General features: G+C 51.2%; 11 protein-coding genes; 5 read left to right on the top strand and 6 right to left on the bottom strand.

Annotated features, from left to right (window-relative positions):
- Positions 1–97: 97 nt before the first annotated feature.
- Positions 98–2,494, top strand: RCC_02014 (uncharacterized protein; the record flags this gene model as incomplete). The annotated part of the gene is made up of 1 exon (XM_023767297.1): positions 98–2,494. The coding sequence occupies one exon, from the start codon at positions 98–100 to the stop codon at positions 2,492–2,494; it is 2,397 nt and encodes a 798-aa protein (XP_023623065.1).
- Positions 2,495–2,544: 50 nt separating this feature from the next.
- On the bottom strand, positions 2,545–4,181 carry RCC_02015 (uncharacterized protein; the record flags this gene model as incomplete). XM_023767298.1 has 2 exons in its annotated part: positions 2,545–3,688; positions 3,745–4,181. The coding sequence occupies 2 exons, from the start codon at positions 4,179–4,181 to the stop codon at positions 2,545–2,547; spliced, it is 1,581 nt and encodes a 526-aa protein (XP_023623066.1).
- Positions 4,182–4,822: 641 nt separating this feature from the next.
- On the top strand, positions 4,823–5,531 carry RCC_02016 (uncharacterized protein; the record flags this gene model as incomplete). XM_023767299.1 has 4 exons in its annotated part: positions 4,823–4,841; positions 5,058–5,173; positions 5,228–5,307; positions 5,366–5,531. The coding sequence occupies 4 exons, from the start codon at positions 4,823–4,825 to the stop codon at positions 5,529–5,531; spliced, it is 381 nt and encodes a 126-aa protein (XP_023623067.1).
- Positions 5,532–5,719: 188 nt separating this feature from the next.
- On the bottom strand, positions 5,720–8,545 carry RCC_02017 (uncharacterized protein; the record flags this gene model as incomplete). The annotated part of the gene is made up of 1 exon (XM_023767300.1): positions 5,720–8,545. The coding sequence occupies one exon, from the start codon at positions 8,543–8,545 to the stop codon at positions 5,720–5,722; it is 2,826 nt and encodes a 941-aa protein (XP_023623068.1).
- Positions 8,546–8,971: 426 nt separating this feature from the next.
- On the bottom strand, positions 8,972–10,086 carry RCC_02018 (related to CHAPERONE PROTEIN DNAJ; the record flags this gene model as incomplete). XM_023767301.1 has 2 exons in its annotated part: positions 8,972–9,734; positions 9,788–10,086. The coding sequence occupies 2 exons, from the start codon at positions 10,084–10,086 to the stop codon at positions 8,972–8,974; spliced, it is 1,062 nt and encodes a 353-aa protein (XP_023623069.1).
- Positions 10,087–10,509: 423 nt separating this feature from the next.
- On the top strand, positions 10,510–11,170 carry RCC_02019 (uncharacterized protein; the record flags this gene model as incomplete). XM_023767302.1 has 2 exons in its annotated part: positions 10,510–10,554; positions 10,610–11,170. 2 exons carry the CDS (start codon positions 10,510–10,512, stop codon positions 11,168–11,170), a joined length of 606 nt encoding a protein of 201 aa, XP_023623070.1.
- Positions 11,171–11,595: 425 nt separating this feature from the next.
- Positions 11,596–12,018, top strand: RCC_02020 (uncharacterized protein; the record flags this gene model as incomplete). The annotated part of the gene is made up of 1 exon (XM_023767303.1): positions 11,596–12,018. The coding sequence occupies one exon, from the start codon at positions 11,596–11,598 to the stop codon at positions 12,016–12,018; it is 423 nt and encodes a 140-aa protein (XP_023623071.1).
- Positions 12,019–12,976: 958 nt separating this feature from the next.
- On the bottom strand, positions 12,977–13,264 carry RCC_02021 (uncharacterized protein; the record flags this gene model as incomplete). Its single annotated transcript, XM_023767304.1, has 1 exon — positions 12,977–13,264. The coding sequence occupies one exon, from the start codon at positions 13,262–13,264 to the stop codon at positions 12,977–12,979; it is 288 nt and encodes a 95-aa protein (XP_023623072.1).
- Positions 13,265–15,046: 1,782 nt separating this feature from the next.
- RCC_02022 (uncharacterized protein) lies at positions 15,047–16,108 on the top strand (the record flags this gene model as incomplete). Its single annotated transcript, XM_023767305.1, has 1 exon — positions 15,047–16,108. One exon carries the CDS (start codon positions 15,047–15,049, stop codon positions 16,106–16,108), a length of 1,062 nt encoding a protein of 353 aa, XP_023623073.1.
- Positions 16,109–17,094: 986 nt separating this feature from the next.
- On the bottom strand, positions 17,095–17,745 carry RCC_02023 (uncharacterized protein; the record flags this gene model as incomplete). Its single annotated transcript, XM_023767306.1, has 1 exon — positions 17,095–17,745. One exon carries the CDS (start codon positions 17,743–17,745, stop codon positions 17,095–17,097), a length of 651 nt encoding a protein of 216 aa, XP_023623074.1.
- A 928-nt stretch (positions 17,746–18,673) lies between these two features.
- RCC_02024 (related to SPRY domain-containing proteins) lies at positions 18,674–20,608 on the bottom strand (the record flags this gene model as incomplete). Its single annotated transcript, XM_023767307.1, has 1 exon — positions 18,674–20,608. One exon carries the CDS (start codon positions 20,606–20,608, stop codon positions 18,674–18,676), a length of 1,935 nt encoding a protein of 644 aa, XP_023623075.1.
- Between the last annotated feature and the right edge of the window lie 364 nt (positions 20,609–20,972).

The raw sequence follows: 20,972 nt of genomic DNA on the forward strand, positions 1-20,972 counted from the left end.
GGTTAGACGAAGCAGGCGGGTCGGCGGGGTACGGCGAATTTGGGTGGAGCATTTCTTCGCCGCAATTGAATCCAAAACCTTTATCACGACTATCGCTATGGATCCACTCACTGCGTTGAGTTTAGTAGCCAACATCATAGCAATCGTCGACGTGTCTGCGAAACTGGTACATACCACCTGGCAACTGGCCCGCACAGGCGCCAAAATTGAGCACATCGAGGTTGAAGAACAAACAAAGCTGGTCGAAAACCAAGTAGCAAGTCTCAGACCTGGATTGAACGTCAAAGACGCCGATCTATCGCGGGATGACCAGCAATTGATACAATTGTGTGAGCAAAGCAGGAGTGTCTCGGGCCAGCTCCTCAAGATGCTTCGAAGCTGCAAAGCCCGCAACGGAGGTGGCAAAGTCTCACTTGATGCTTTCATCCTCGCTATTAAGAGTGAATGGAAGGATGAGGCAATCAAAGACCTGCAGGAAAGGCTAGAAAGAATCGACATCAAAGTACACAGGCTCCTTGCACATCAGTATCAGAGCAGGATCCTGATCAAGGTAGAAAGCCTGGAACGAAAGTTCCAGACATTGGGAACGAGTCGTGCTTCTGAGTTTCGAGAGATTGAAAAGGCGATCAAGGACCTTGGAATGTCTGTCACGGGGCACGGTAAGTCTGACGTCCAGCAAATGTTAAAAGCCGCCGGAAGGGGAGGCTTGGCAAAGGAGTTTGCCATTCAAGCTGGGATACTAGAGCAGCTCAGATTCGAAGAGGTTGATCGTCGGTTTGAGGAACTGGAGCAGCGACCCAGCCATGATAAATCATATTTGTGGCTCGACAAAAGCTATAATGGAGCCAGGAAAGCTGGACGAGATCCCGCCAACTTCGAAACGTGGCTGACCTCGTCTGAGAAGCTCTATTGGATCTCTGGAGTCCCAGGTTCTGGCAAATCAACGCTGATGAAGTATCTCTATTCGAGCCACAGGACCAAGGAGTTGCTTGCAGACTGGACGGGAAGCAAAAGACTTCTCATTGCAGCGTACTTCTTCTGGGAGGTGGGCAAGGTTGCTTTACTGAGAACGCAGGAAGGGTTACTACGAACTCTTCTGTTCCAGATTCTGAGGCAATGCCCTGAATTGATTTCCAAAGTGTACGCCGATCTCTGGCTACTCTTTAGCGATGCGACAGCCAATAGTCAAGATTCCTTGACCACCTTTGCAGGCTCTCAAGTTTCGCTATCGGTGCGCCATCTACTTGAGAAGATGAAAGAGTGTTGCTATTGCATCGCTCATCGTGGCCATTGTCTCTTTCTCGTCATCGATGGCTTGGACGAGTATGGCGGCAAGCCSGGCGACATTATCCAATTGATGAGTATACTCACGGAATTACCAAGTGTGAAGATCTGTGTATCCAGTCGACCGGACAATGCATTCATGGACGCATACAGTAGTATGACCAGCAAGGTATTCATGGAACACTTCAACGAGCCAGACATAACGGCCTTTGTCCGCGATCGACTCGAGAGTCACGCTCTATTCGAGCAAGATGAAGATAGAGATACTCTAGGTGCTGATCTCATCAACCGGGTGGTAGACAACTCAAATGGAGTGTTCCTGTGGGTTCGTCTTGTAGTGGACGATTTGGAAGAAGGATTGACAGATCGCAATACCATCCTGCAGCTACAGAGACGGCTCGATCGACTACCAACGGAGCTGGAAAACTTTTACGACCATATGCTGAACCGTGTACATGGAGATTACCGGGCAGACTCAGCCAGCATGTTGTTGGCAACGTATCATGCACATGACTTGCTCTCTCCCTTGGCATTGTGGTTCATCAGCGAAGGATCCATGGAGCTAGGAGACGACTACCAGACAAAGCCCATCGACTCCCGGACGAACCACAAACGACGCAATCAGATGGACTTCAGGCTGCAGAGTCATAGCAGAGGTCTTTTGGTAACCCAGGACTTGCCGCTAGCTTCTGCCCGTGCTGTAGCGCTTCCTTCAAGTTCACTTTTTGGGCAAAAGGTGAACTTCTTGCATCGCACGGTACGAGAGTTCCTCGATCGAGCGCACGTCAAAGAACGTCTCCACGACTGGAGACCAGATGATTTCGAAGTAGACAAGCTTATATGTCAGGCTATCCGCGCTGAGATAAGAGGTTCTCCCACCGATCCTGGATACTTCACCCCTGACGGTCCAATATCAGGCTTGATCGGCATCTTTGACTTCCATTGCAAGAAGTTGCATGCAGATATGTCACGAAGGACCGTAGCCGAAGGCTTGCAAACTAGCCTCACGGCGATCTTGTTATCTCAGTACCAGGTCAATAGACATTCTCTGAAATCTGCGACTATCGCCGATATCAAGATGCATGTGGATTGTTCTCGAAGGGCGCAGTCGATGCCGATAAGAGCAGGAACGTTTCGTTCAGCACAAAGCTTGGAGCTGTCGTTGAGGAAAGAGAAACCCAACTGGAGGARGCGGCTGTTCGGGAGCTAGTAATTTGCAGCGACCTCGGGACATACGATAATCTTTAGAATGCAGCCTTGTTACTCCAGTAGAAAGATTTCTTCTTCCAAGCTATCGAGTTCTCCTTCCATGATACCGTGCACGTAACACTCGCCAACATTCTGATATCCCGACCCTGTCGGCCTCAGCAGCACGGGAACCTTGAATCCTTGTATGATGCATACGATATCGTGGAAAGCCGCAGCCGAGGGAAGGAGACAAAATCTCCCAGCAGTAGTTTTTCCAAACCTCCTGTCGTGGGATGGTAGGCAAGCCGCATAGAAAAGACGAATGTCGTGGGTCTCCGGGGTTTCTGGGTCCTCGAGGAAGTCCATAAAACCTCGCGTTCGGTTCACAACCTCAGACGATGCGACTTTCTGGTGACTGTCCCAGATGTGATTTGATCCTTTTGCTTGTATAGTTTCCGCGAATTGGACTATCAGCTCATCTGAGCTGTTGTTGGGCATGTCGGTTGTCTCGGTGCCACATGCGAACTTGTACCAACGGAGAAGCTCAAATAAATTGTCTCCCGTCAGATCATATTGGTCGCAAATGCGACGCGGCGCGAGGTAGCTCTTCACGACTGCTACGGTGTCTACACGAGCTCCACGACATCGTCCTTTGCGGGATTCATCCACCACAAAATCATAGCTACGAAGTGCGGAGGTAGCGAGTCTCGAGTTGGGATGTGCCAATATCATACGCTGCTTCGGGCCAAATTCTGGAAGCCAGGTTGGATAGCCAGATCTTCCCTCGCTGTTTGGGAGTCCAGAAAGTGAGAGATTGATGGGCGCCTTGAAGTAGTCTCCTAGTGCTGTGGAGATTGACTGCAGCACCTGCTGTTCACCTTCTGCGTAGTCAACTCGAGGTAGTGCGTGCTCCCTACGATCACTATTGCTCAGTGCAAGCAGAGGAAAGACAAAGGACGCTGTGTGAGTTTCCTCGAAATTGCAGCCCTGTATCGCGAGTAGACCTTCGGCGAAGGATAGCCTGGAGTTGTGATATCGCTGACGCAAAAGGTCTGCAATCAGAAGGTTCTCAGCTTGCGATGATTTCATCCCTGCATGCACTCCATACATAACCATCGAATAGACGGCGCTGCAAAAGGCGTTCCATTCCAGATCCACCGATGTACAGCGTAGAAAGATCTGCTTAGATAACACGAAGTCTGGAAAAGACAGCATTCTGCACTCATGTAAGTATTGATCATTGAGCGCTTTTTGGTCTCGTGTAAGACGTACCTCCCAAAGTATTCCGAATCAAGCAATGAACAGATCTCTATGATCGCTTGTTGTTCAAGAACGTCATTCTGCATTGGGACCGCGCTGCCAAACAGCCTTCTCAAAAGTGCCAATGGATTGATAAGTGAGCTTAGGTCACGGCTCGAGTTGCGTCCAAAAAGCGCAAAGACGAACTTGCGATAAAGTACCTCGTATCGCCGCAGGTCATCTGCAGTAATGACAGTGGTACCCTGCAACAGACCCACCCCATCATCGGCTGCACTTTCAGGCTGCAAGCTTTTTGAAATTCCAGCGATTGCAGCCAAGAAGTTGGCAGTATCTCTCCTCAAGTCAACTTCGGGCCACGCGATGGTGATGGTAGCCCGGAGGATTACTTTCCTATTGAGTGTCGACTGGGTGTAGATGTCCTGCATGTCCTCTGGGCCTAGGCAGATCATGTCGATCCAGAAATGCCGAACAGCAAATTCGTTTTTCTCCCGCAGTGAAGAAATGATGCCAACGAGCTTGGGCGACACTGTGAGAGGTTTGCCATTGCAGAGTATCGTCTCGGTTTCTAATTCRTCGCGAGCATACGATATCAGAGCGAATTCTGGACTGTCAGCGAGACGCACAGTTTTCAAGCTAATGCTGATAGAATCTGAAGACCATAGAGGCGGACTGATCTCAATGAGACGTATMTTCTGCATATCATCTGGGTTCGCCATCTCAATGGATGCTTTGGAGTTGGTGTTGATCGCAAGACGGGATTGCTATGCAACACCTTATGCTCAGCGCGTCGCGAAGCTTTTGCCCTTCATACACATACGGTATAATGATGGCAGAAGAGCTGAGCCATCCATGGACGGAGAGCCAGGTGATGTCCAGGTGGGCGGCAAAGCACAAAGGGGATTACGATCGCTTACGTCATTGTCCCCAACCCTTCACTCGGGCACACCTGCATTCATCTCTCCATGTACACTTGCATTATCAACAGCAAATGAACACAATAACAAACACACGTCTCATCTACGTTGTGCTTACCGTTCTGACCCTCGCTTTTGCATTGAAATATCATCAAACCAGTCAGGAGTCCTTGAAAATGTCCAAAGCGCTAAATGGTTCGCAAGTCCCCACCTCACATTGAACTGGAAGGGTTGATGGATGCACCTCTATCAGCGGCGTGTCCTTGCTCATCTCTCCTTCGAAGCTGGACCTCAAAGCCACAGGCTGGCTTCCATGTTGACACGCTATGATGGTCTCGAGGAGAGATGAGACTGGACATATGCTTGACCCTTCCAATCCATTGCGCGAATCACTATCTAACACATTCCAAGTCTTCAAGCAGCCCCTGGCAATCCACAGTACATCTMCGATGACCGGATTCCGACGTAATGGATACTGTGAGGTACCGCCGGGTGATTTCGGAAACCACAGTGTTGCCGCCGAAGTCGTGAGTTGAGTCAATCCCGAATAGTACTTCTGAGCTGAGATACTCATGATACAGACGGAGGAATTCCTCGACTTCACAGCCAGACAAGGGAATGATCTTCGACCTATTCCTGGTATGAAAGCCGGTTGCAAATGGTATTCCGCTTTCTCCATTTACACTTCTCCGCTCCACGACTGACGGATTGGACAATAGGTGCCTTTGTGCAAGCCGCTGGTTGGAAGCCTTTGAAGCTCGAGGCCGCGAACCTGCAGGTGACAAGATTGTGCCCAAAGTCTTCTTGAATGCTACGAGTGAGAAGGCGTTGGGAAAAATCAACTTGGAGGATTTGAAGGGTTTCGCTGTTGATAAGAAGGAGTAAGCTTCGAATAGCGATTGGATTGGTTGTCGGGATGGCTGCGATTGGTGAGAAGTCAGAAACGGCTATGCAAGATCGGAAATGCAAATAGCGGGTATCGTATTGCAGAATAACTCATGCATCTCCTAACGACCCGTTATCCTTTGCAATGACTCAGCTTAAGCCTTCACGAGCTCTTCTCGACAGTCGAACTACTGATCAATCGAAGACGCCTCCTTTCCCATCTCTCCCTCGAGCTGGCYCTGGATCTGCTCTTCCACACCTGCAGCTTCGGCCTGGTCGATCGCCTGGGCGGGACGCAGCAAGAGCTTCACGTCCATCATCTCTGACCAAGCCATTTGCCTTATATCGTCATCGTCAAAGCCTTCCATCTCGAACTTCTTGTAAATCCGATTACCTTTTTCGTCGTACTCTTTCTCACCTCGAGTTGAGACACGCACACTCCACGCATCCTCGCCGTTGGAATCGAGACATCCGATAGTGGTGACAATTTTTGGCTGCCATCCCGTAGCATCTGAGCACGCCATTTCGGTGAAGACCACAAAGTCGCCGACCTGGGCGTCCGCTTCTGTTAGCGAAGCAAGAGTGGTGAGATCCTTAGGTAGAGCCGGAAAGCCATCATCTTCGTCCTTCACATCCTCGGCACCTAACAGAGCACCGTCCTGCCAATCCTCCCCATCGTCCCAATACTCTTCATCGTCGTCCACAGGATCGTCGTAGTTCAGCGCGTCTCCGCCTCCGTCTTGATTGTACTTATCGTACACCTCCACTAACTCTCCGCCATTGTTCTTTCTTTTCTTGTTCCTGCCTCCCTGCCCACCTCTGCTTGCGTTCCGCTTCTTGACATTCTGACTCCAATACTGCGGATCCCACTTCTGCTGGAACGGAAATGGTGGTTCGCTGAGCTCAACACCTTCGTCGAGGCATTCTACGGCGCTGATCATGACCCTCTCCCTCCACGCTTCTGAGTCTTCATCCTCAATCTCCTCCTCCGCGACTGCGACTTCAGCAGCAACCTTCTTCATTCGACTGGCGAGCTTTTCCTGCAGAGCATCCTTATCAGCCTGCGTTTTCGGCGCCCTCAAACCTAGGGATCCGTAGATAAGGCGATGAGCCGCGCTAACCCGTTTTGGGCCCTCTGTGGGCTCTTCAGCGTTTGACATGTCCTGGCGGCGCTTCGCCGCCGCTGCAGACAGTGATGAAAGTGCTGGAGAATCTTTTGCAGCAGCTGTGGGCGTAGAGACAGTGGCTGGGTAGACTGTAACTGGCTCCGTGGCGATTGCTATCTCCTCCGGGCGATCATCGTCATCTTCTAAGAGCGGAGACGATGCAATGCTCTTATTTTTGGGCTTCCTCACTTGAGGTGGGTGCATGTTGGCGGGCACAGCGATTTTTGATTCTGTGGACACGTCAATGCCGCCGCCGTTGATGTCACTGATCAACYGTTGACGCTTCTTCTCCAGCTCCCGTGCGACCGAATCTTGATCTTTTGAAGCCTCGGTGCTCGTTTGAGAACCACTCGCCTCTACATGAGGGACTGGAGGGAGTGTTCCAGTTCGTAGCCACTCCTGCATCTGCTGCAGCGTTGTCGATTCTGGAAGTTCACCCACCTTCTTAAGATGTTTCAGTCGAGCAGCTTCGCGCCGGCGGATGTTGCGCTCTTTTGTTTTTTTCGCGGCACCTTGTACAGCGGGTGGTGGTGCTGGTGGTGCGGTCTCGCTCGTTTCAATTCCGCTCCAAGTGATGTCACTGCCGGAAGAATCGCTTGAGCTGTCGCTGTCGCTATCGCTATCATCGTCCTCTCCCTCGTTCTTGCCACTTTCATCACTTTCGCTGCTGGACGATCCGCTTGAACTATCGGAATCGCTGTCGTCAGAAGAATCGCGCGAAGAAGGATTGATTACTTGTTCTGTTTCTTCTTCAAGGCCGGACTCGGAAGCATCGCTCGAGCTGCCGGTATCGTCTGAGTCGACCGAGTTGTTTGCCCATACTTTAGCACGAGCAGCTAGCAAAAGCTTCTTCTGCTCGGGAAATCTATGCTGCATCTCTTCGGCGCTGATTGGGACACTCTTCRTGGTCTCCTTTGTAGCCTCCATGAGTCGAAGAAAGCATTCACTTAGACCCAAGCCATCCTTGAATTCGATGATTGTAAACGCGTTTGGGGCAGCTTTGAGTATAGCCCTGTGATCAACACGTTCGATGCTCCAATCAACTGTAGACCAGCAGACTGCAACGTCCTTCTTCCCGATTGTAAAGACTTTGTCGCTACCAGGTACACGGACGGGATCCTCGCCGCAAGTCAAGTTGAAATGCTGCTCATCCGCATCCCAAACGAGGACCAAATACTTCTTGCGCAAACAGCATTGGCTAGAGTAGATCGCTCGAATAGGGACACGCCATTTTGTAACATGGTCCCAGTCCGCCTCTTCGACTTCTGCATCTCCATCATCGTCTGAATCCTCCAGCTCGTCTTCMGATTGGTCGTCCTCCGCATCTTCGAAATCCCCATCATCCTCGTCATCTTCGTCTTCGTCTTCATCATCCTCATTTATCACTTCCTCAAACCTCACCATCGCTCCCTCATCATCATCTTCCTCCGCCGCCGGCTCAAGCCTCGCCCTCTTCCTCGCCGGCGGAATATCCACCTCAGGTCTACGCATCCTCTTCAGCAACGGCTTCCCAAACGGTACGCCATCCAACAACTTCCTCCCATCAGCGGTAATCTGTGCCCTTCCACCAATCGTCCGGGCTCTCGCTTCAGCAAACAGCAGTGGCTTGATGACCACCTCATCGTCCTCTTTGAAGACTTCCCCGACTTTGGTGTAGTGTTGGGCTTCGTATCCTCCTAGAGTGACAGTGTAGTCTTCCAATCCCCAAGTGTTCCCCTCTAGAGGAAAGCGTACGTTGACGTTTTCGAGGAATTGCGCGATGGTGGAGGAGAGTTGAGTGGGTGGGAAGGACCAGAGGACAGAGACAGAGGGCAGCTCATTACGCTCGATGAGCAGGCGGATCCGCATGTTGAGCGAGGTTTGGTGCCGCGCGGGCGTGAGAATATCAGATGTTGTGGTGAAAGCAAACGAGTCGATCGTTTGAAGATTGAAGGTAGAGCTGGGGCTAACGGAATTGGCTCCGCGGCAAGAACTGCTCCACTGTCACATGAATGACGATATTATTGACATCACATCTACTTTACTGTATGACCATCTACTTGGACGCGACGGATCGGGGGCGCTACGACGGGTCGTTGTCAAATTGTGGGTGATAGTCAATGTTTGTGAGCGCAAAATGCTCGAGCTCGGGCCAAAGTTTCAGACTTTCTCAGCCTTGCTCCCATCGACATCTATCCAGATTTTGATGTAGCCGAGAGACGGGAAGACTGAATGTCATGTGATTTTGTATTTTTTGATTGCACAATCCAAAGGATCCGCAGCAGGAGAAACATGCTAGTTTCCCTCAGCAGCAGCACCCTGCGCCGCCCTCCTGCGCGTCAAGACCTCCTTGACGACCGTTTTCACCTCATCAGAATTTCTCACCGTGTTTTGCTCCAAGAAACCTTGCATTCCTCGCTTGAACAGGTCCAAATCGTCCTGCTTCGTCGCAAACGGCAGCATTTCCATTTTCAAGATGTTCGTCATTTCCCCATCTAGCGCATCGATCCTGGCGTTCACCGCATCAAGACCTTGAACCAGCGCCCGCTCTCCCTTTTCCAATCCCTTATCCTCACTGTGTTCAAACAGTGGTCCAAGTTGGTTCAATGCGATGAATACTGTGAATGCCAGTTTCCTCAATAGGACTATGAATTGGAAGGGGAGGAATTCCGCTCTTAAACCAGTCCATCGGAGGAGAGTGTTGAATTTGGTAAGTACGCCGAGAAACTCTGGTCGGGTGGCAGACATCACTTCGAATACAAACATGGCGAACATGATGTAGAATCTCCAGAAGACACCGGATTGAAGATAACCAGCCCACGCTATGAGGAGCAGGATTCCGGCAGATCCGACGTAGTAGGCAGTAAGTTGGTAGAGACCTGCCACGATGTAGTCGCGGGTAATCTTGCAGTTTTGCCATCCAAGGATATCGGGACCGAAGCGATCGTATGCGAATCTCTTAGTGGGATCAGAGAGAACATCAGACATGGCTTTGAGTTTGGTGAAGAGGGCAGCCGTGTCTTGGCCGACAGCCTTGTCAGGGTGGAGTGAGGCAGCGCTGTAGAACTAGAATTAGCAGACTTGGTGGTAGTTGAGAAAGGGAGGACGAACAGTCGACGCCAGCGACTTCCTACCGCTTGCTTCGAGGCGTCCAACGGAACCTTGAGCACATGGTAGAAATTTGAGGATTGTTGAATCTGGTGTTCCGCATCGATGATGGTATAGAGAAGGTAGAGCAGGATCACAGCCGTGTGGATCCGCTTCCGGTCGCGGATGAAACGGGGTGAGTTGGGAGCTGGATGAGGATCACCAGCTCGAATGAAGATGCGGTATAAGACGGGTTGAGCATAGGCGGTGACCTGCGCGGGTAGGAACCACCAGAGGCCTAGATTGAGGAGTTGACTGGCCATGTTCTTCCTGTTTTGTGATGATGAACAACGGTGGATGTTGTTTCTGGGGTCCGGGCTGTCCGCTGTATTCGGCTTCAGTCCTAGAAGGTGTGAGAGGTCGGAGATGGCTTTCCTTCTGATGCGAACGGCCTTGCAACGGAAGCCAATCGTAGAATGCAGATGTCAGTGTCTAGCGTCTAGGGTTCCGTTTTGTCCCTCCTGACGTCCAGATGCGAGATGGTCGCCAAGCATGAGCGCAATGTTGATTCGTGTCTCGATGCGGATATGTACCGAGAATCCGCCGATCGCATCTCGCTTGATTCGCCCCAGGAGCCGCAAGCGCGACTGCCGAAGCTTGTGATCCCAGCTCATCGTGCAGATCTCCAAAAAAGTTTCTCTCCACCTCACTTGACCGCGGCGCATTGGATAGTGGCCTTGGTTAAGATGGCCAAATCCAGCAGCAAGACCGATGCGGCAAGCAGCAAGAAGGTAAGAAGTTATTTCAAACTCGGTATACATTCAACTGACCATATGGCTACTTTAGAAGTCCTCCAAGTCGCAGAAATCACCACCTTCCTCACCCTTCCACACGCTCACAACCTCACTCTACGTCTCCCTCTCGCCGTGTAGCAACAACTTCCCGATCGAAGGACTCTGTGCCGAACACATTTCACCTCATCTTCTCACCTACTATGCGCCATTCAACGGTGTTCTCTTAGCCTTCTCGAACCCACGAATCTCCGAAACCCCGGACGAAGCGCCCTCTTCCGACACTGTCCTCGCAAAAAGCATCAACGAATATGCTGTCACATATGTCTGGCTAACAGCAGACTTCTTGGTCTTCCGCCCGGAAAAGGGGACGGTATTGGAGGGTGCTGTCAATGTGGTCAATGAGGGAATGGTGGGCTTGATCTGTTACAACTACTTCAACGTGGCCGTGCCGAGGGAGCAGCTACCAAAGGGATTGATGTGGGACGGAGAGGGGTGGTTGGCGGGAGAAGAAAGAGTAGAGGTCGGAAGGAAGGTCAAGGCGAAGGTACTGGACTTCGAAGCGAGCGGGACGGAGGGACTGAGCATCAGCGCTACGTTGGCTGAGCCATGGTGAGGAGGGTGCGGAAAATTGTTGGAGCATGATACCCCGCATGGATATGAGTGAGGCATGCATACATCTATTATGTTGAGAAAGGCTTGGGACGACTGCGATGGAGAGAAATCCAGCAGACAATTCGGAAAGGCCAACGTGCCGAATGATGGCGCTTTGCAATTCGCATCAGCGACCAATTGAGATGCTTCTGCTTGAGGGAACCCATTGGAACTGGCGAGGCGCTGGTCAGCAGGCAGGGCCGCAGCACAGGTGGCTAGAGCTTCGGCCCGGGAGGACGTCAGAATTGATGTTCTGAGGTCTAACGCTCCGAATCCAGCTTCTCACGCCGAGAGCCTGGGAAGTGATCAGACCTTCTCTCGGATGTAATAACAGTGGATAAACCATGTATAATAGGCCGTGATCTTTCGGCGCTTCCGCTCTGGACCATGGTTCAATACATTCAAACTCCACCACGAAGCCAATCCTCAACACGAATCTCGAGTTCGCTCGAAATTCTGCTCTTCTCTTGCTTCATCACCATATACAAGGTTCAAGCTACGGGCCACTACTGGCAATTCGAACGTCTCTATTCCCGCCATGAACCCCATCAGCAGAGCATGAGGAGTGAGCATGAAGTCGACAAAGATGCCGCTTCGAGGGCAGAATTTGTGAACAAGACATGGCTGCGGGAGTCACGGTGGCACAAAGTACGCTTATGGAAGCGCAGGAAGAGCAAGAGCGGAAGTCATCCAGGAGCGGAAGAAAGAGGAGAGGAGAGATGCGACGCGACGGGAAGTCCCTACCCGCAGTTGATGGCTGGAAGTCGCGTCGCGAATAGCGCAGACTTGCAAATTGAGCGAAAGAAGTGAAAGGCCGAGTTGTCGGAGGAGAAGAGACTCACGAGAAGTTCCTAGTCGACCCTGGTCGCTACCTTGTGCGGCCCGAAGAGCATAGGCTCGCACGTGAGAGGAAGATGGAGGAGATTTGTGCTGCCGAACAGAGGAGGAGACACGACAAGGAAGGTGAGGCTGGTCTGTGAGGTTCCTTCAAACACGATCCTGAGAGTATGCCAGACATGCCTTCGCGAAATTCATGTCGAAAGATTTGATTCGCGAAACTCAAAGCGCCTGAGGTTTTCAGCACATCAAGTCTTGTTCAATCCTGCATATCTCTGTCCGCATGCATGGACCTCTGGCTTCAGCTCTTCTGTTCCCGTCATAGCGAATTTCATCCTCGACTCGCAGTACCTTGCTCAACCGGCACCGAAGCACAAAAGCATCTTCCAATGGCCTCTGCATCCGCCAAAGTATATCCAACAAACCCTTCTCGAGCCGCAATCTCACGCGCAGTAGCTTGAGCACGGTCAGTGAAATCTTTGATGTCCAATGCCTCCCCCATGGTCGATACACGCCCTCCAAAAATCGACTGTTGAGTTTGCGCGACTCGCACCGCGTTTCCCAGATACTGCCTGTCTCTGTCCAAGTGACTTTCTGGATGATTGGGACCATWCACCACTTTGATGCTGCGACCCGCAGAAATAGACCTGATGGATAGAATAGATATGCATGGTTGCGGAGGCCCTCTGGAGTACTGTCTCGGTCCAGCGTATCCACGGCCTTGCTGGAACATTCTGAAACTCATGTTCTTGAAAATGACATCGTTTTCAGCCTTTTGGAGTATCTTCGCGGTGAGCCAGACAATTTCAAAAGTGCCACATCGTCTGGGATCCATTAATCTGCGAATTGGTGGCCTATGAGGACGTCTCCTACGTGTARTCTCCTGTCACTTGTAAGCGAGCGTTCTCTTGCACAATGAAAGACGTTGAACCTAGCCATAGCATGTGCAATGCAAGCAGTTCAGACTGACGTGAACATTAGAGACAACGTTCACATAAAACTCCGCATCCGCGAATATGATTGGCAACGACTCAGAGCGGAGCTGCGTGGAAGCTCTGGCAATCGCGGGCGGTATGAAGACGGCCAGGTCGTACACTCTGTTTTCGCCGACGACCACGAATGAGTAGATCTCGTTGCGGATCTCGGCAGCAAGATCCAGGAAGCGGAAGACTTGTTGGGATGAGTCGGGGTGGTCTTGAGAGGCGGTGCGGTCAGTCATCTTGCAGGCGGGTTGGAATTATCGGCCGGTTTCGAACTGGATTGGAGTGCTAGAAGCTGATGAGCTGAATTCTGGTGGCGAGAAGTACTGCTCTTTTGAACGATCGGGCTGATTGCTGTCGTATCACACACCAGGTCTTCGAGACGTCTGGAAGCTGCTACTCTAGTACTCCCGACCGACGAAGCTCGCCAGAGCACTAGAACAAACATGTGGCCGTGATATCGATGCAAACACGAAGAGCAACATCCTCTCCAAATCCATAGGTAACTAGACATATGTGTTCTAGCAAGAACAGCTGTCTAGCTATCTCGGGCGCGTCGCGACCGCAGGAACAGCTTCTGTCCGTGCGAGGCAGTCATCGTCACCGCCGACACCGCCGGTGACGTACTCCCCTCAGATCTGATCTGAAAAGGCCGCAAGTACTTCGGCAGCCGGAGTACCTGTAGTATATAAACAAATTCAACTTACTTAGCTTCAATAGTACAGTGTGTTATCCTTCCATTGGGTCGTGACAAATATCTTCAAAGGCTCTTAAAGCTGCTGTATACAAAAAGCAACACTTGGCTCCTATGATTAGACAAGGTTCTTATCCGCTTCGATAACGGGAGTATGGTTTCTTTTGCTAGTTGGGTATAACCGATGGTCACCCACTTTTTGGCAAATCAATGGGTGGAGAGTTTACTTTTGGGACTGCCCTTGTCCTGGTTTTTTTCCCGACTGGAGTACAATTACCTAACACAACAGATTAAGAGCTTGCCTGCTAAGTTCTCGGCTCTTCCAGTCACTATTACTTGAGGTAGAGAGCGTTGAACCATGTGACCAACATAGCACTTTTGCGGCCCAATCAGGTTTTGCTTGCCAACGTGGGGAATTAGCTACCGAACTCATCCACCTGCCTATTATTCGATTATCCAATGAAGGTCTGTCAAGATCCGCACTMTACTAATAGTAGAAAGTCTCGCCGTACATCCACGGTGGGATGACCCGCTGCACTAGCAGCTGAACTTGAAGTGAACGAAGCTATTCCGCGTGAGATATGTTACCAGTCCTACAATCTCAAAGCTACCGTGATGTCCGCTGGAATTATCTTCTTTGGATCGAACGCGAATCATGCGACTCCCGTCGAAGCATCAATGCCGCCTGGTGCCAGGCTCAGGCTAGACGTATGCGAAAACAGGCAGCTTTCGAAAGACTAGCGAGGGATGTTAACACTTATCCAGTCACGGTCTTTAAAGATCAGAAGGTCTCAATAGCCATATCCTTGCTTCACTTGGCTGGAATTGGCTTGCGAGATGCACGATGATCAGATTTGAATCAACGCTCCTGAGCCCTTGCACAGACATCATTCCACTCAAAAGCTGTTTTGTCGACTTCGCCTTACCTCGTTCCTTCAATACGAAGTGAAAAGCCTGTCTCAAAAGGTCCAAGTGCCCAGAGTATGAGCATGGCATACGCCAAGAGATGGAGATCCGAGATTGGCCACCCACTAATGCTTCATTTCTGCCAAGCTTTTCCATGACTTACGCTGCACTTCCTCATTGGGACAGCATACCCAAGAGCCTGGCGATAGAGTATACGTGTCGTATCAGTCATGAAAGCATCGTGGGGTAGGGTTCCTACGGTCGGTCCTCAAAGTTTGACGGATGCAGGCGGGATCTTTGAGGACAGCCCATCGGAATGATTATATATGTCTCCTGCTCCTCTGCATATTCCATCTTCCCTTGACATCTCAGTCCAGAATCATTTCCCGACATACCACACGACAACAAGTCCTCAAACAAAATGTCGACCAACCAGCACGGAAAGGCCAACACTGACCGCGAATTTGCATCAGGCGAGTCTTCAACTAAACTCGGCGATCTCACCAATAATTTTCGCAAGATCTGGTCCGCTTTCATGACTGGAGAAGACACCAATCAACCAAGTGCCGAGATGCGCACAACATCGACAGGCTTTCATGATCTGAGCAGACTCTTCACGTTGCCATCGGTCCAGCCAGACCCCACAGACCCTCCAAAGGAGAACGAGAAGAAGAATACCCCGGCTATCTCGGACCCTTTCACAAACCTGTCCGCACGCCTGGCAAAAAACAAGCAAGAAGTATCCGCACGCCAAGACCAGCCCGTGTCGCGTGATACGATTGTGACTCAGGCTCAAAACTCAAGCTTTCGCTTCCTCGACCTTCCAGGAGAGACCAGGAATTCCATTTATGCAATGGCTGTTGATAAAAATATGCACAGTCTTGGCTATTTCCGCGTACCCTCCATCGCGAGAGCCTCGAAACAACTTCGAGACGAGTTCTTGGCATTTTTCTTCGCGGAAACGGAATTCGATGTCCATTTTACAATCCGACACTCGGCCGACGGTGACTATGCTGGCTTGGTCCGGCTATTCGATGAGCAGTCGCTTTGCTATTCCGAGGAGCTAGATACACCCAGAGAGCCAGCGTCTGACCCGCTGTGCCTATATCCAAGCGTGAGAGATTTCATCCGACGGTCAGGAGATAGTGCTCTGTTCAAGAACATCAGCTTCGTCGTCACAAGCGGATTGTGGGACGATGACGKGGATGGAAATTTGACGAGGTACCGATTGGTCGATGGGGGCCCGTGTTCAATGACGTTCAAGGTTGATGCGAAGTTCAAGACGACTGTCGTGATCTCGGCGGTCGATACTGAAGAAGAAGCTTTGAGTCACGAGTTCTTTGTCGACAGTCAGATGCAGCCCGCAAAGGCAAGGGTGGAGGAGATTGCTGCTCGAGAGGGATTCAAAGGCTTCACTTTGAGCGACATTGAATCGGTCGCTGAATGCTTTGCTTCCGCGACAGCCCTTGGGGCGCGATCGTGATGGGAGCGGTATTTGATAGTTAACTTAGTCAGGCTACAAGAGTCAGTACGTAGATCCGGTAATGTCTAAAAGTTTAAAGTTGATCAAATTCTTCGAAGCCAAATGTTCGACTCCCGGGCGAAGGAAGAGCGAGTGCGGAGAAGCCACTCCCGGCTCCGTCAAGATCGAAGAAGCCACTCCCGGCTCCGTCAAGATCGAAGAAGCCACTCCCGGCTCCGTCAAGATCGAAGAAGNCCGTCAAGATCGAAGAAGCCACTCCCGGCTCCGTCAAGATCGAAGAAGCCACTCCCGGCTCCGTCAAGATCGAAGAAGCCACTCCCGGCTCCGTCGAGATCAAAGAAGCCACTCAGGTCCCCGCTCCATCAAGACCTCGCAGTTGCCCCAGTCCATTCCCTGATACATCACTCTACCTACAACTGTCAAGATGGCGCTGTCACTGAGCGCAAATTGAAGCCACACGTCCCCTTCGAATCTTTCAATTTTTCAATTGCGGATGGCGAACAATTCAGAATACCGATATGATGATGAGAACATATGCAATTGCCTTGCTGTATCATTCATGGTCATTTGGAAAACATGTAACAAAGAACTGCCTCAAGATGCATGGCGCTGGAATATGTGGACGGTCCTCCAATCCTCGCATGTCACAAACACGATCATCCCTTCCAATGTTCCTCTACCTTGAGTTCGGACTTCTATTTGAACCCCAGTGCCAATAGTATGATCTATTGACTCATCGAAAAGGCTTGAACACGGCATTCAGCCAGAGCTGTCGAAATGAGAAATCACGAACAAGAGCAACGCTATGAACTGCTTTCTTGATTGATTGGAGGGCTATTCTGCTAGTGGTAAGGACGCTAGCGGCTTACAATCGTCGAGCCTATAGATAGCGAGGCCTTGGGATATTGTGGGGATGACTGAGGATGTCATGTCCCGATGGTACAATTCTCACATCGGCAGCTTTGCACTCAGCTTTGGGCTTTGTTTCAATCCATACCCTCAAAGTGGGCGGCATTGATAGCCTCAAGCGCCTCGCGCTGATCTTCTTCAGAAACGCCCTGCCACTGCAGGGGTATCAGCTCGCTCTGCAGCGCGAGATTGGCATTCTTCAGCGTAGACGCCAATTGCACCCAGAGAAGGCGTTGTTGGGTGTGCGAGAGATATGACGCCCGCGCCAAGCACTCCGACCAGTGCTCGCTTGGCTCCTCCATCTCTCCGACGAGAACGACCATATTTGTCTTCTTGAGGTTCTCGGCATCGAAAGGAGCAGCGCCCTGCTCCCGCCACTCGTCCAGGATGTTGTCGAACAGAGCACACGGAGCGACCTCAATACCGTGCACTTTGAATGAACGATCGAGTTCGTAGATCTTGTCGATCGTGGACTGCTTGAGGAGAACTTTCGACTCATTTGGCTGGCTCCATGCCATCTCCCGAAAGTGGTTGAGGTGCAGACGGGCTGCCTCCGGTCCGAGCAGCTCGCGGAGCTTGTGATAGGTGCGACGTTCCTTGGTTTCGAAGTCGAGCTGCTGGCCTTGAGCCTCGCTCTTCAGCTTTTCGACGTCGGCGGCGAATTGTGGTGTCTTGAGGTAGGCTTGGATGGCCTGGTCGGCGAAGTAGGCGTTCTTCTTGTCGTCCATGATGGTGCGCGTGGTGTTTGTAGATGTGAGGTGAAGTTCGTTCCACGATGTAAGTGGTGACTGTCTCAGAAGTTACGTGCAGCTCTGTAGAAAGTCACCGACACATTTGGAGCCGATGATGCCTGGACCCTGAACTCTAATCTGTACACGCGAGTCATGTCGCGGCGAAGTGAATGAAAAGCCCTGAGCTTCGCACCTTGCCACTCATTAGTTGGCTGATATGGTCTTACTCCAGCCGAACTTTCACATGCAGCAAAGTTACGTGATCTACGCGCCTCTTGTCACCTTCACGGGTCTCACATTTCTTGGCAAACGTAATGATAGAATCAACAAAGCTTCTAGAAAAGTTCGCTCCACCCACACCGAACCTTCGCGAGTGTAGATGTCGCAGAAATCTGAATAGGTCAGCAGAGCGCGTCAAAATCTTTACATCGCGTGGTATTGTCGGAGTCCAACATCGTCAGCCCGCGTTCAACTTTGAATTCTCATGATGAGGTTTTTCTTACTTCACTTCCGCACCCGCCACAAGGTGCAAGCACTAGATCGAGAGATTTCACAAGGTACTAGCTAGTTATTACAAAACTATTGCACGACATCGATCAATGCAGCATCACTTCCACAGGCGCTGCTTGCACGATTACATAAGCGTGGACAGACTGYAAATGGTCTAGACCGCTGTTTGAGGGTGAAGGATAGGAGTAAGAATTGAGCAGAGACGACAGACGATCGAAGAGAGAGAAATCAGTGGGTAATCAGAATAGGAACAGGGACAGGGACGACAGAAGATGAGTAGAATGACTCTCAGCATTCCTGTTTCATCTAGTCCTTCAATCCGCTTTCCACAATCAATCGGCCAATAATGGTAGTCATCATCAACAGCAATACTCATAAACCCTTCCCCATCCTCTCCCCAATCCCGATATCGTTCTCACAACGCCTCTCCCGCCAAAAAATCCCCCCGAACACAAACCAACCCAGCCCCACCACCTCCCTTACCCGCCCATTCATCCAGCAGCGCCTCCGTCTGCGCACAAACCTTCTCCAAAGCAGCCTCGCTCGCCTTTCCCAAACTCATCAGTACCGCTCCATTGACGCCCTCAGCCACCTCTGCCCTGCCGGCTTCTTCAAACATCTTCGCCATGGGACTTTCCCTCACATCACTATATGCCAAGGCCCCAAAAGCATCGTTCAATATGCGCTGGATTTCAGGATCGGGGTCCTGGCCGAAATCTTGTTGTAGGGAGGTTCCGTATTGCAGGATTTGTGATTCGAGTGTGCTGCGGTGGATGTGGTGGAATTTGCTTTTGGAAGTGGTGGAATCGAGAGAGGCGGTGGTGTCGAGCATGTCTTGGTCATTATCTCGATCGAGTTCTTGGTGGTGGTGTTGTTGTTGTTGTTGTTCTTGTTCGGCGTGGAGCTGATTGTCGAGATCCATCTGTGTGTCCTGTTCTTGCTCCTCGTCCTCTCCGCCATGCTCGTCGTCATTCTGATCTTCCTCCACCTCGGAAGACATCTCACTCACCCTCTTCATCATCTCCACAAACTTCCGACATCTCAATCGAAACCACACCCCTCTTAACCTCTGCTCGTCGAACAATCTCGGGTAATAACTCTGTTGTAACTTCATTGCGCGATCAATATCCCCTTCCAGAATACTCTTCCGAATCTTCTGCCGATTCACAGCATGCACATCCTCCTCTTCCATTTCTTGTATGCCTCTCCCTCGCCCTCTCTCGTTTTCTGGTAGTAAACTCTCCTCCCGATCCGTATACTCCCGATTGAACGCTCTCGCAGTCTCCACATATCCTTCATGAGCAAGATACTGCCCAACGAGATTCCGCACCAACTGTCCCTCATCGTCCGGAGGATGCAATTCTTTGACGTCGACCTTCTTGATATCCTCCATGATCTTCTCCCTCTCCCTCCGCACCAAACCGTCGATGTCAAACACAAATTCTCCCCTTCCAAAATTGACCCTGACATGCTCCCCCGGCTTCTTCATGCCCACTGAAGGAAACAACTTCCCATCACTCTTCAATCCGGTGAATGCCGTCCCCAGTAACACTCCATTCTTGGTGAAGAAGGCCTCTCCCTTCCTAAAATTGACTCCACAACCAATCGTGTCCGTGCCACCGAATCTCGGCCCATACGCTTTCCCACTGGCGGTGCAAGCAAAGATGAAGCCATCGTCACCATGATATGCCCAGCTTTCATTCTCCCAGCCCGGTAGACGATTCAGATTTGCCTTTTTGGATGAAAACCCCACGCCAATCAAACAATCCTTACTGCGAGACAGAATTGTGACTTCAAAGTAATAGATGCCCACTTCTTTCGGGATGGGATTGTCGGAGCGGATACTGGCAGCTTCATCGGTCGTTTTCGTGATGCCGTTGAAACGGACTTCAGTCCCCGATAAAAGGACTTCGAGGGTGGAGATTCGGTCGGAGTGGGACCATTGTGTGGGAAGGGGATGAAGCGTTGGATCAATCGGAGGGACTCGTTCGATAACGTCGGAGAGGAGCGGGTTGGAAGGGATATTGGAGGGGACTTTGCCGGGATGGGGCGGGTGAGGAGGGAATTGTTGACTGTTGCTGAGTTYCCGAACTTCTCGAGCTTGTCGTTCGTGGGCGGAGCGGAGACGGGACACATGGCGAGAGGTGCGGAGATAAGATGGCGTGAAGAAGGGCGGCATTTCGTCGTAGCTCTCCATTCTGACAATATTCTCTGCTGGAGCGGTAATCGGGCTGGGCGGAGTGGAGGTGGAGGTGGAGGTGATGTACTGTTGCTGTTGCTGCAGTCGCCGCTGCCTTCCGGAGACGGCGCTGGCGTAGGTTCCGCGACTTCCGCCGATCAGATCGCTCATCGATCTGCTCCTTCTTCCTCTGTTCCTTTCTGAAATTCAATCGTGAATTGGGTTAGTTGTCGTAACCAGATCGGGCGTATCGGTGTGGCAGACTCGAGTACCTATCGAAGGAGGAGCTCGGTGAAGATGATGGAAGTAAGTGGAGCTTGAGAACACCCGAAATTGGCCTAATAACTGCTTTTTTGGTGGAAGGTCGTCACACAAGTTATGCACAAGCAGCTTCATTCACGGGAGGTTGTGTATGTGGATTGATCAACCAGACATCAAATGACGAGCTCACGAGGTGCTGGCGTCGCTAGCTTGAATGCATGCATCCCCGCATCCTCCCGGCCTGCCATGTCGACGGTGGAGACACGGCATGATA

This window comes from Ramularia collo-cygni (assembly GCF_900074925.1).
Source record: "Ramularia collo-cygni strain URUG2 genome assembly, contig: RCC_scaffold02, whole genome shotgun sequence".
Taxonomy (NCBI): domain Eukaryota; kingdom Fungi; phylum Ascomycota; class Dothideomycetes; order Mycosphaerellales; family Mycosphaerellaceae; genus Ramularia; species Ramularia collo-cygni.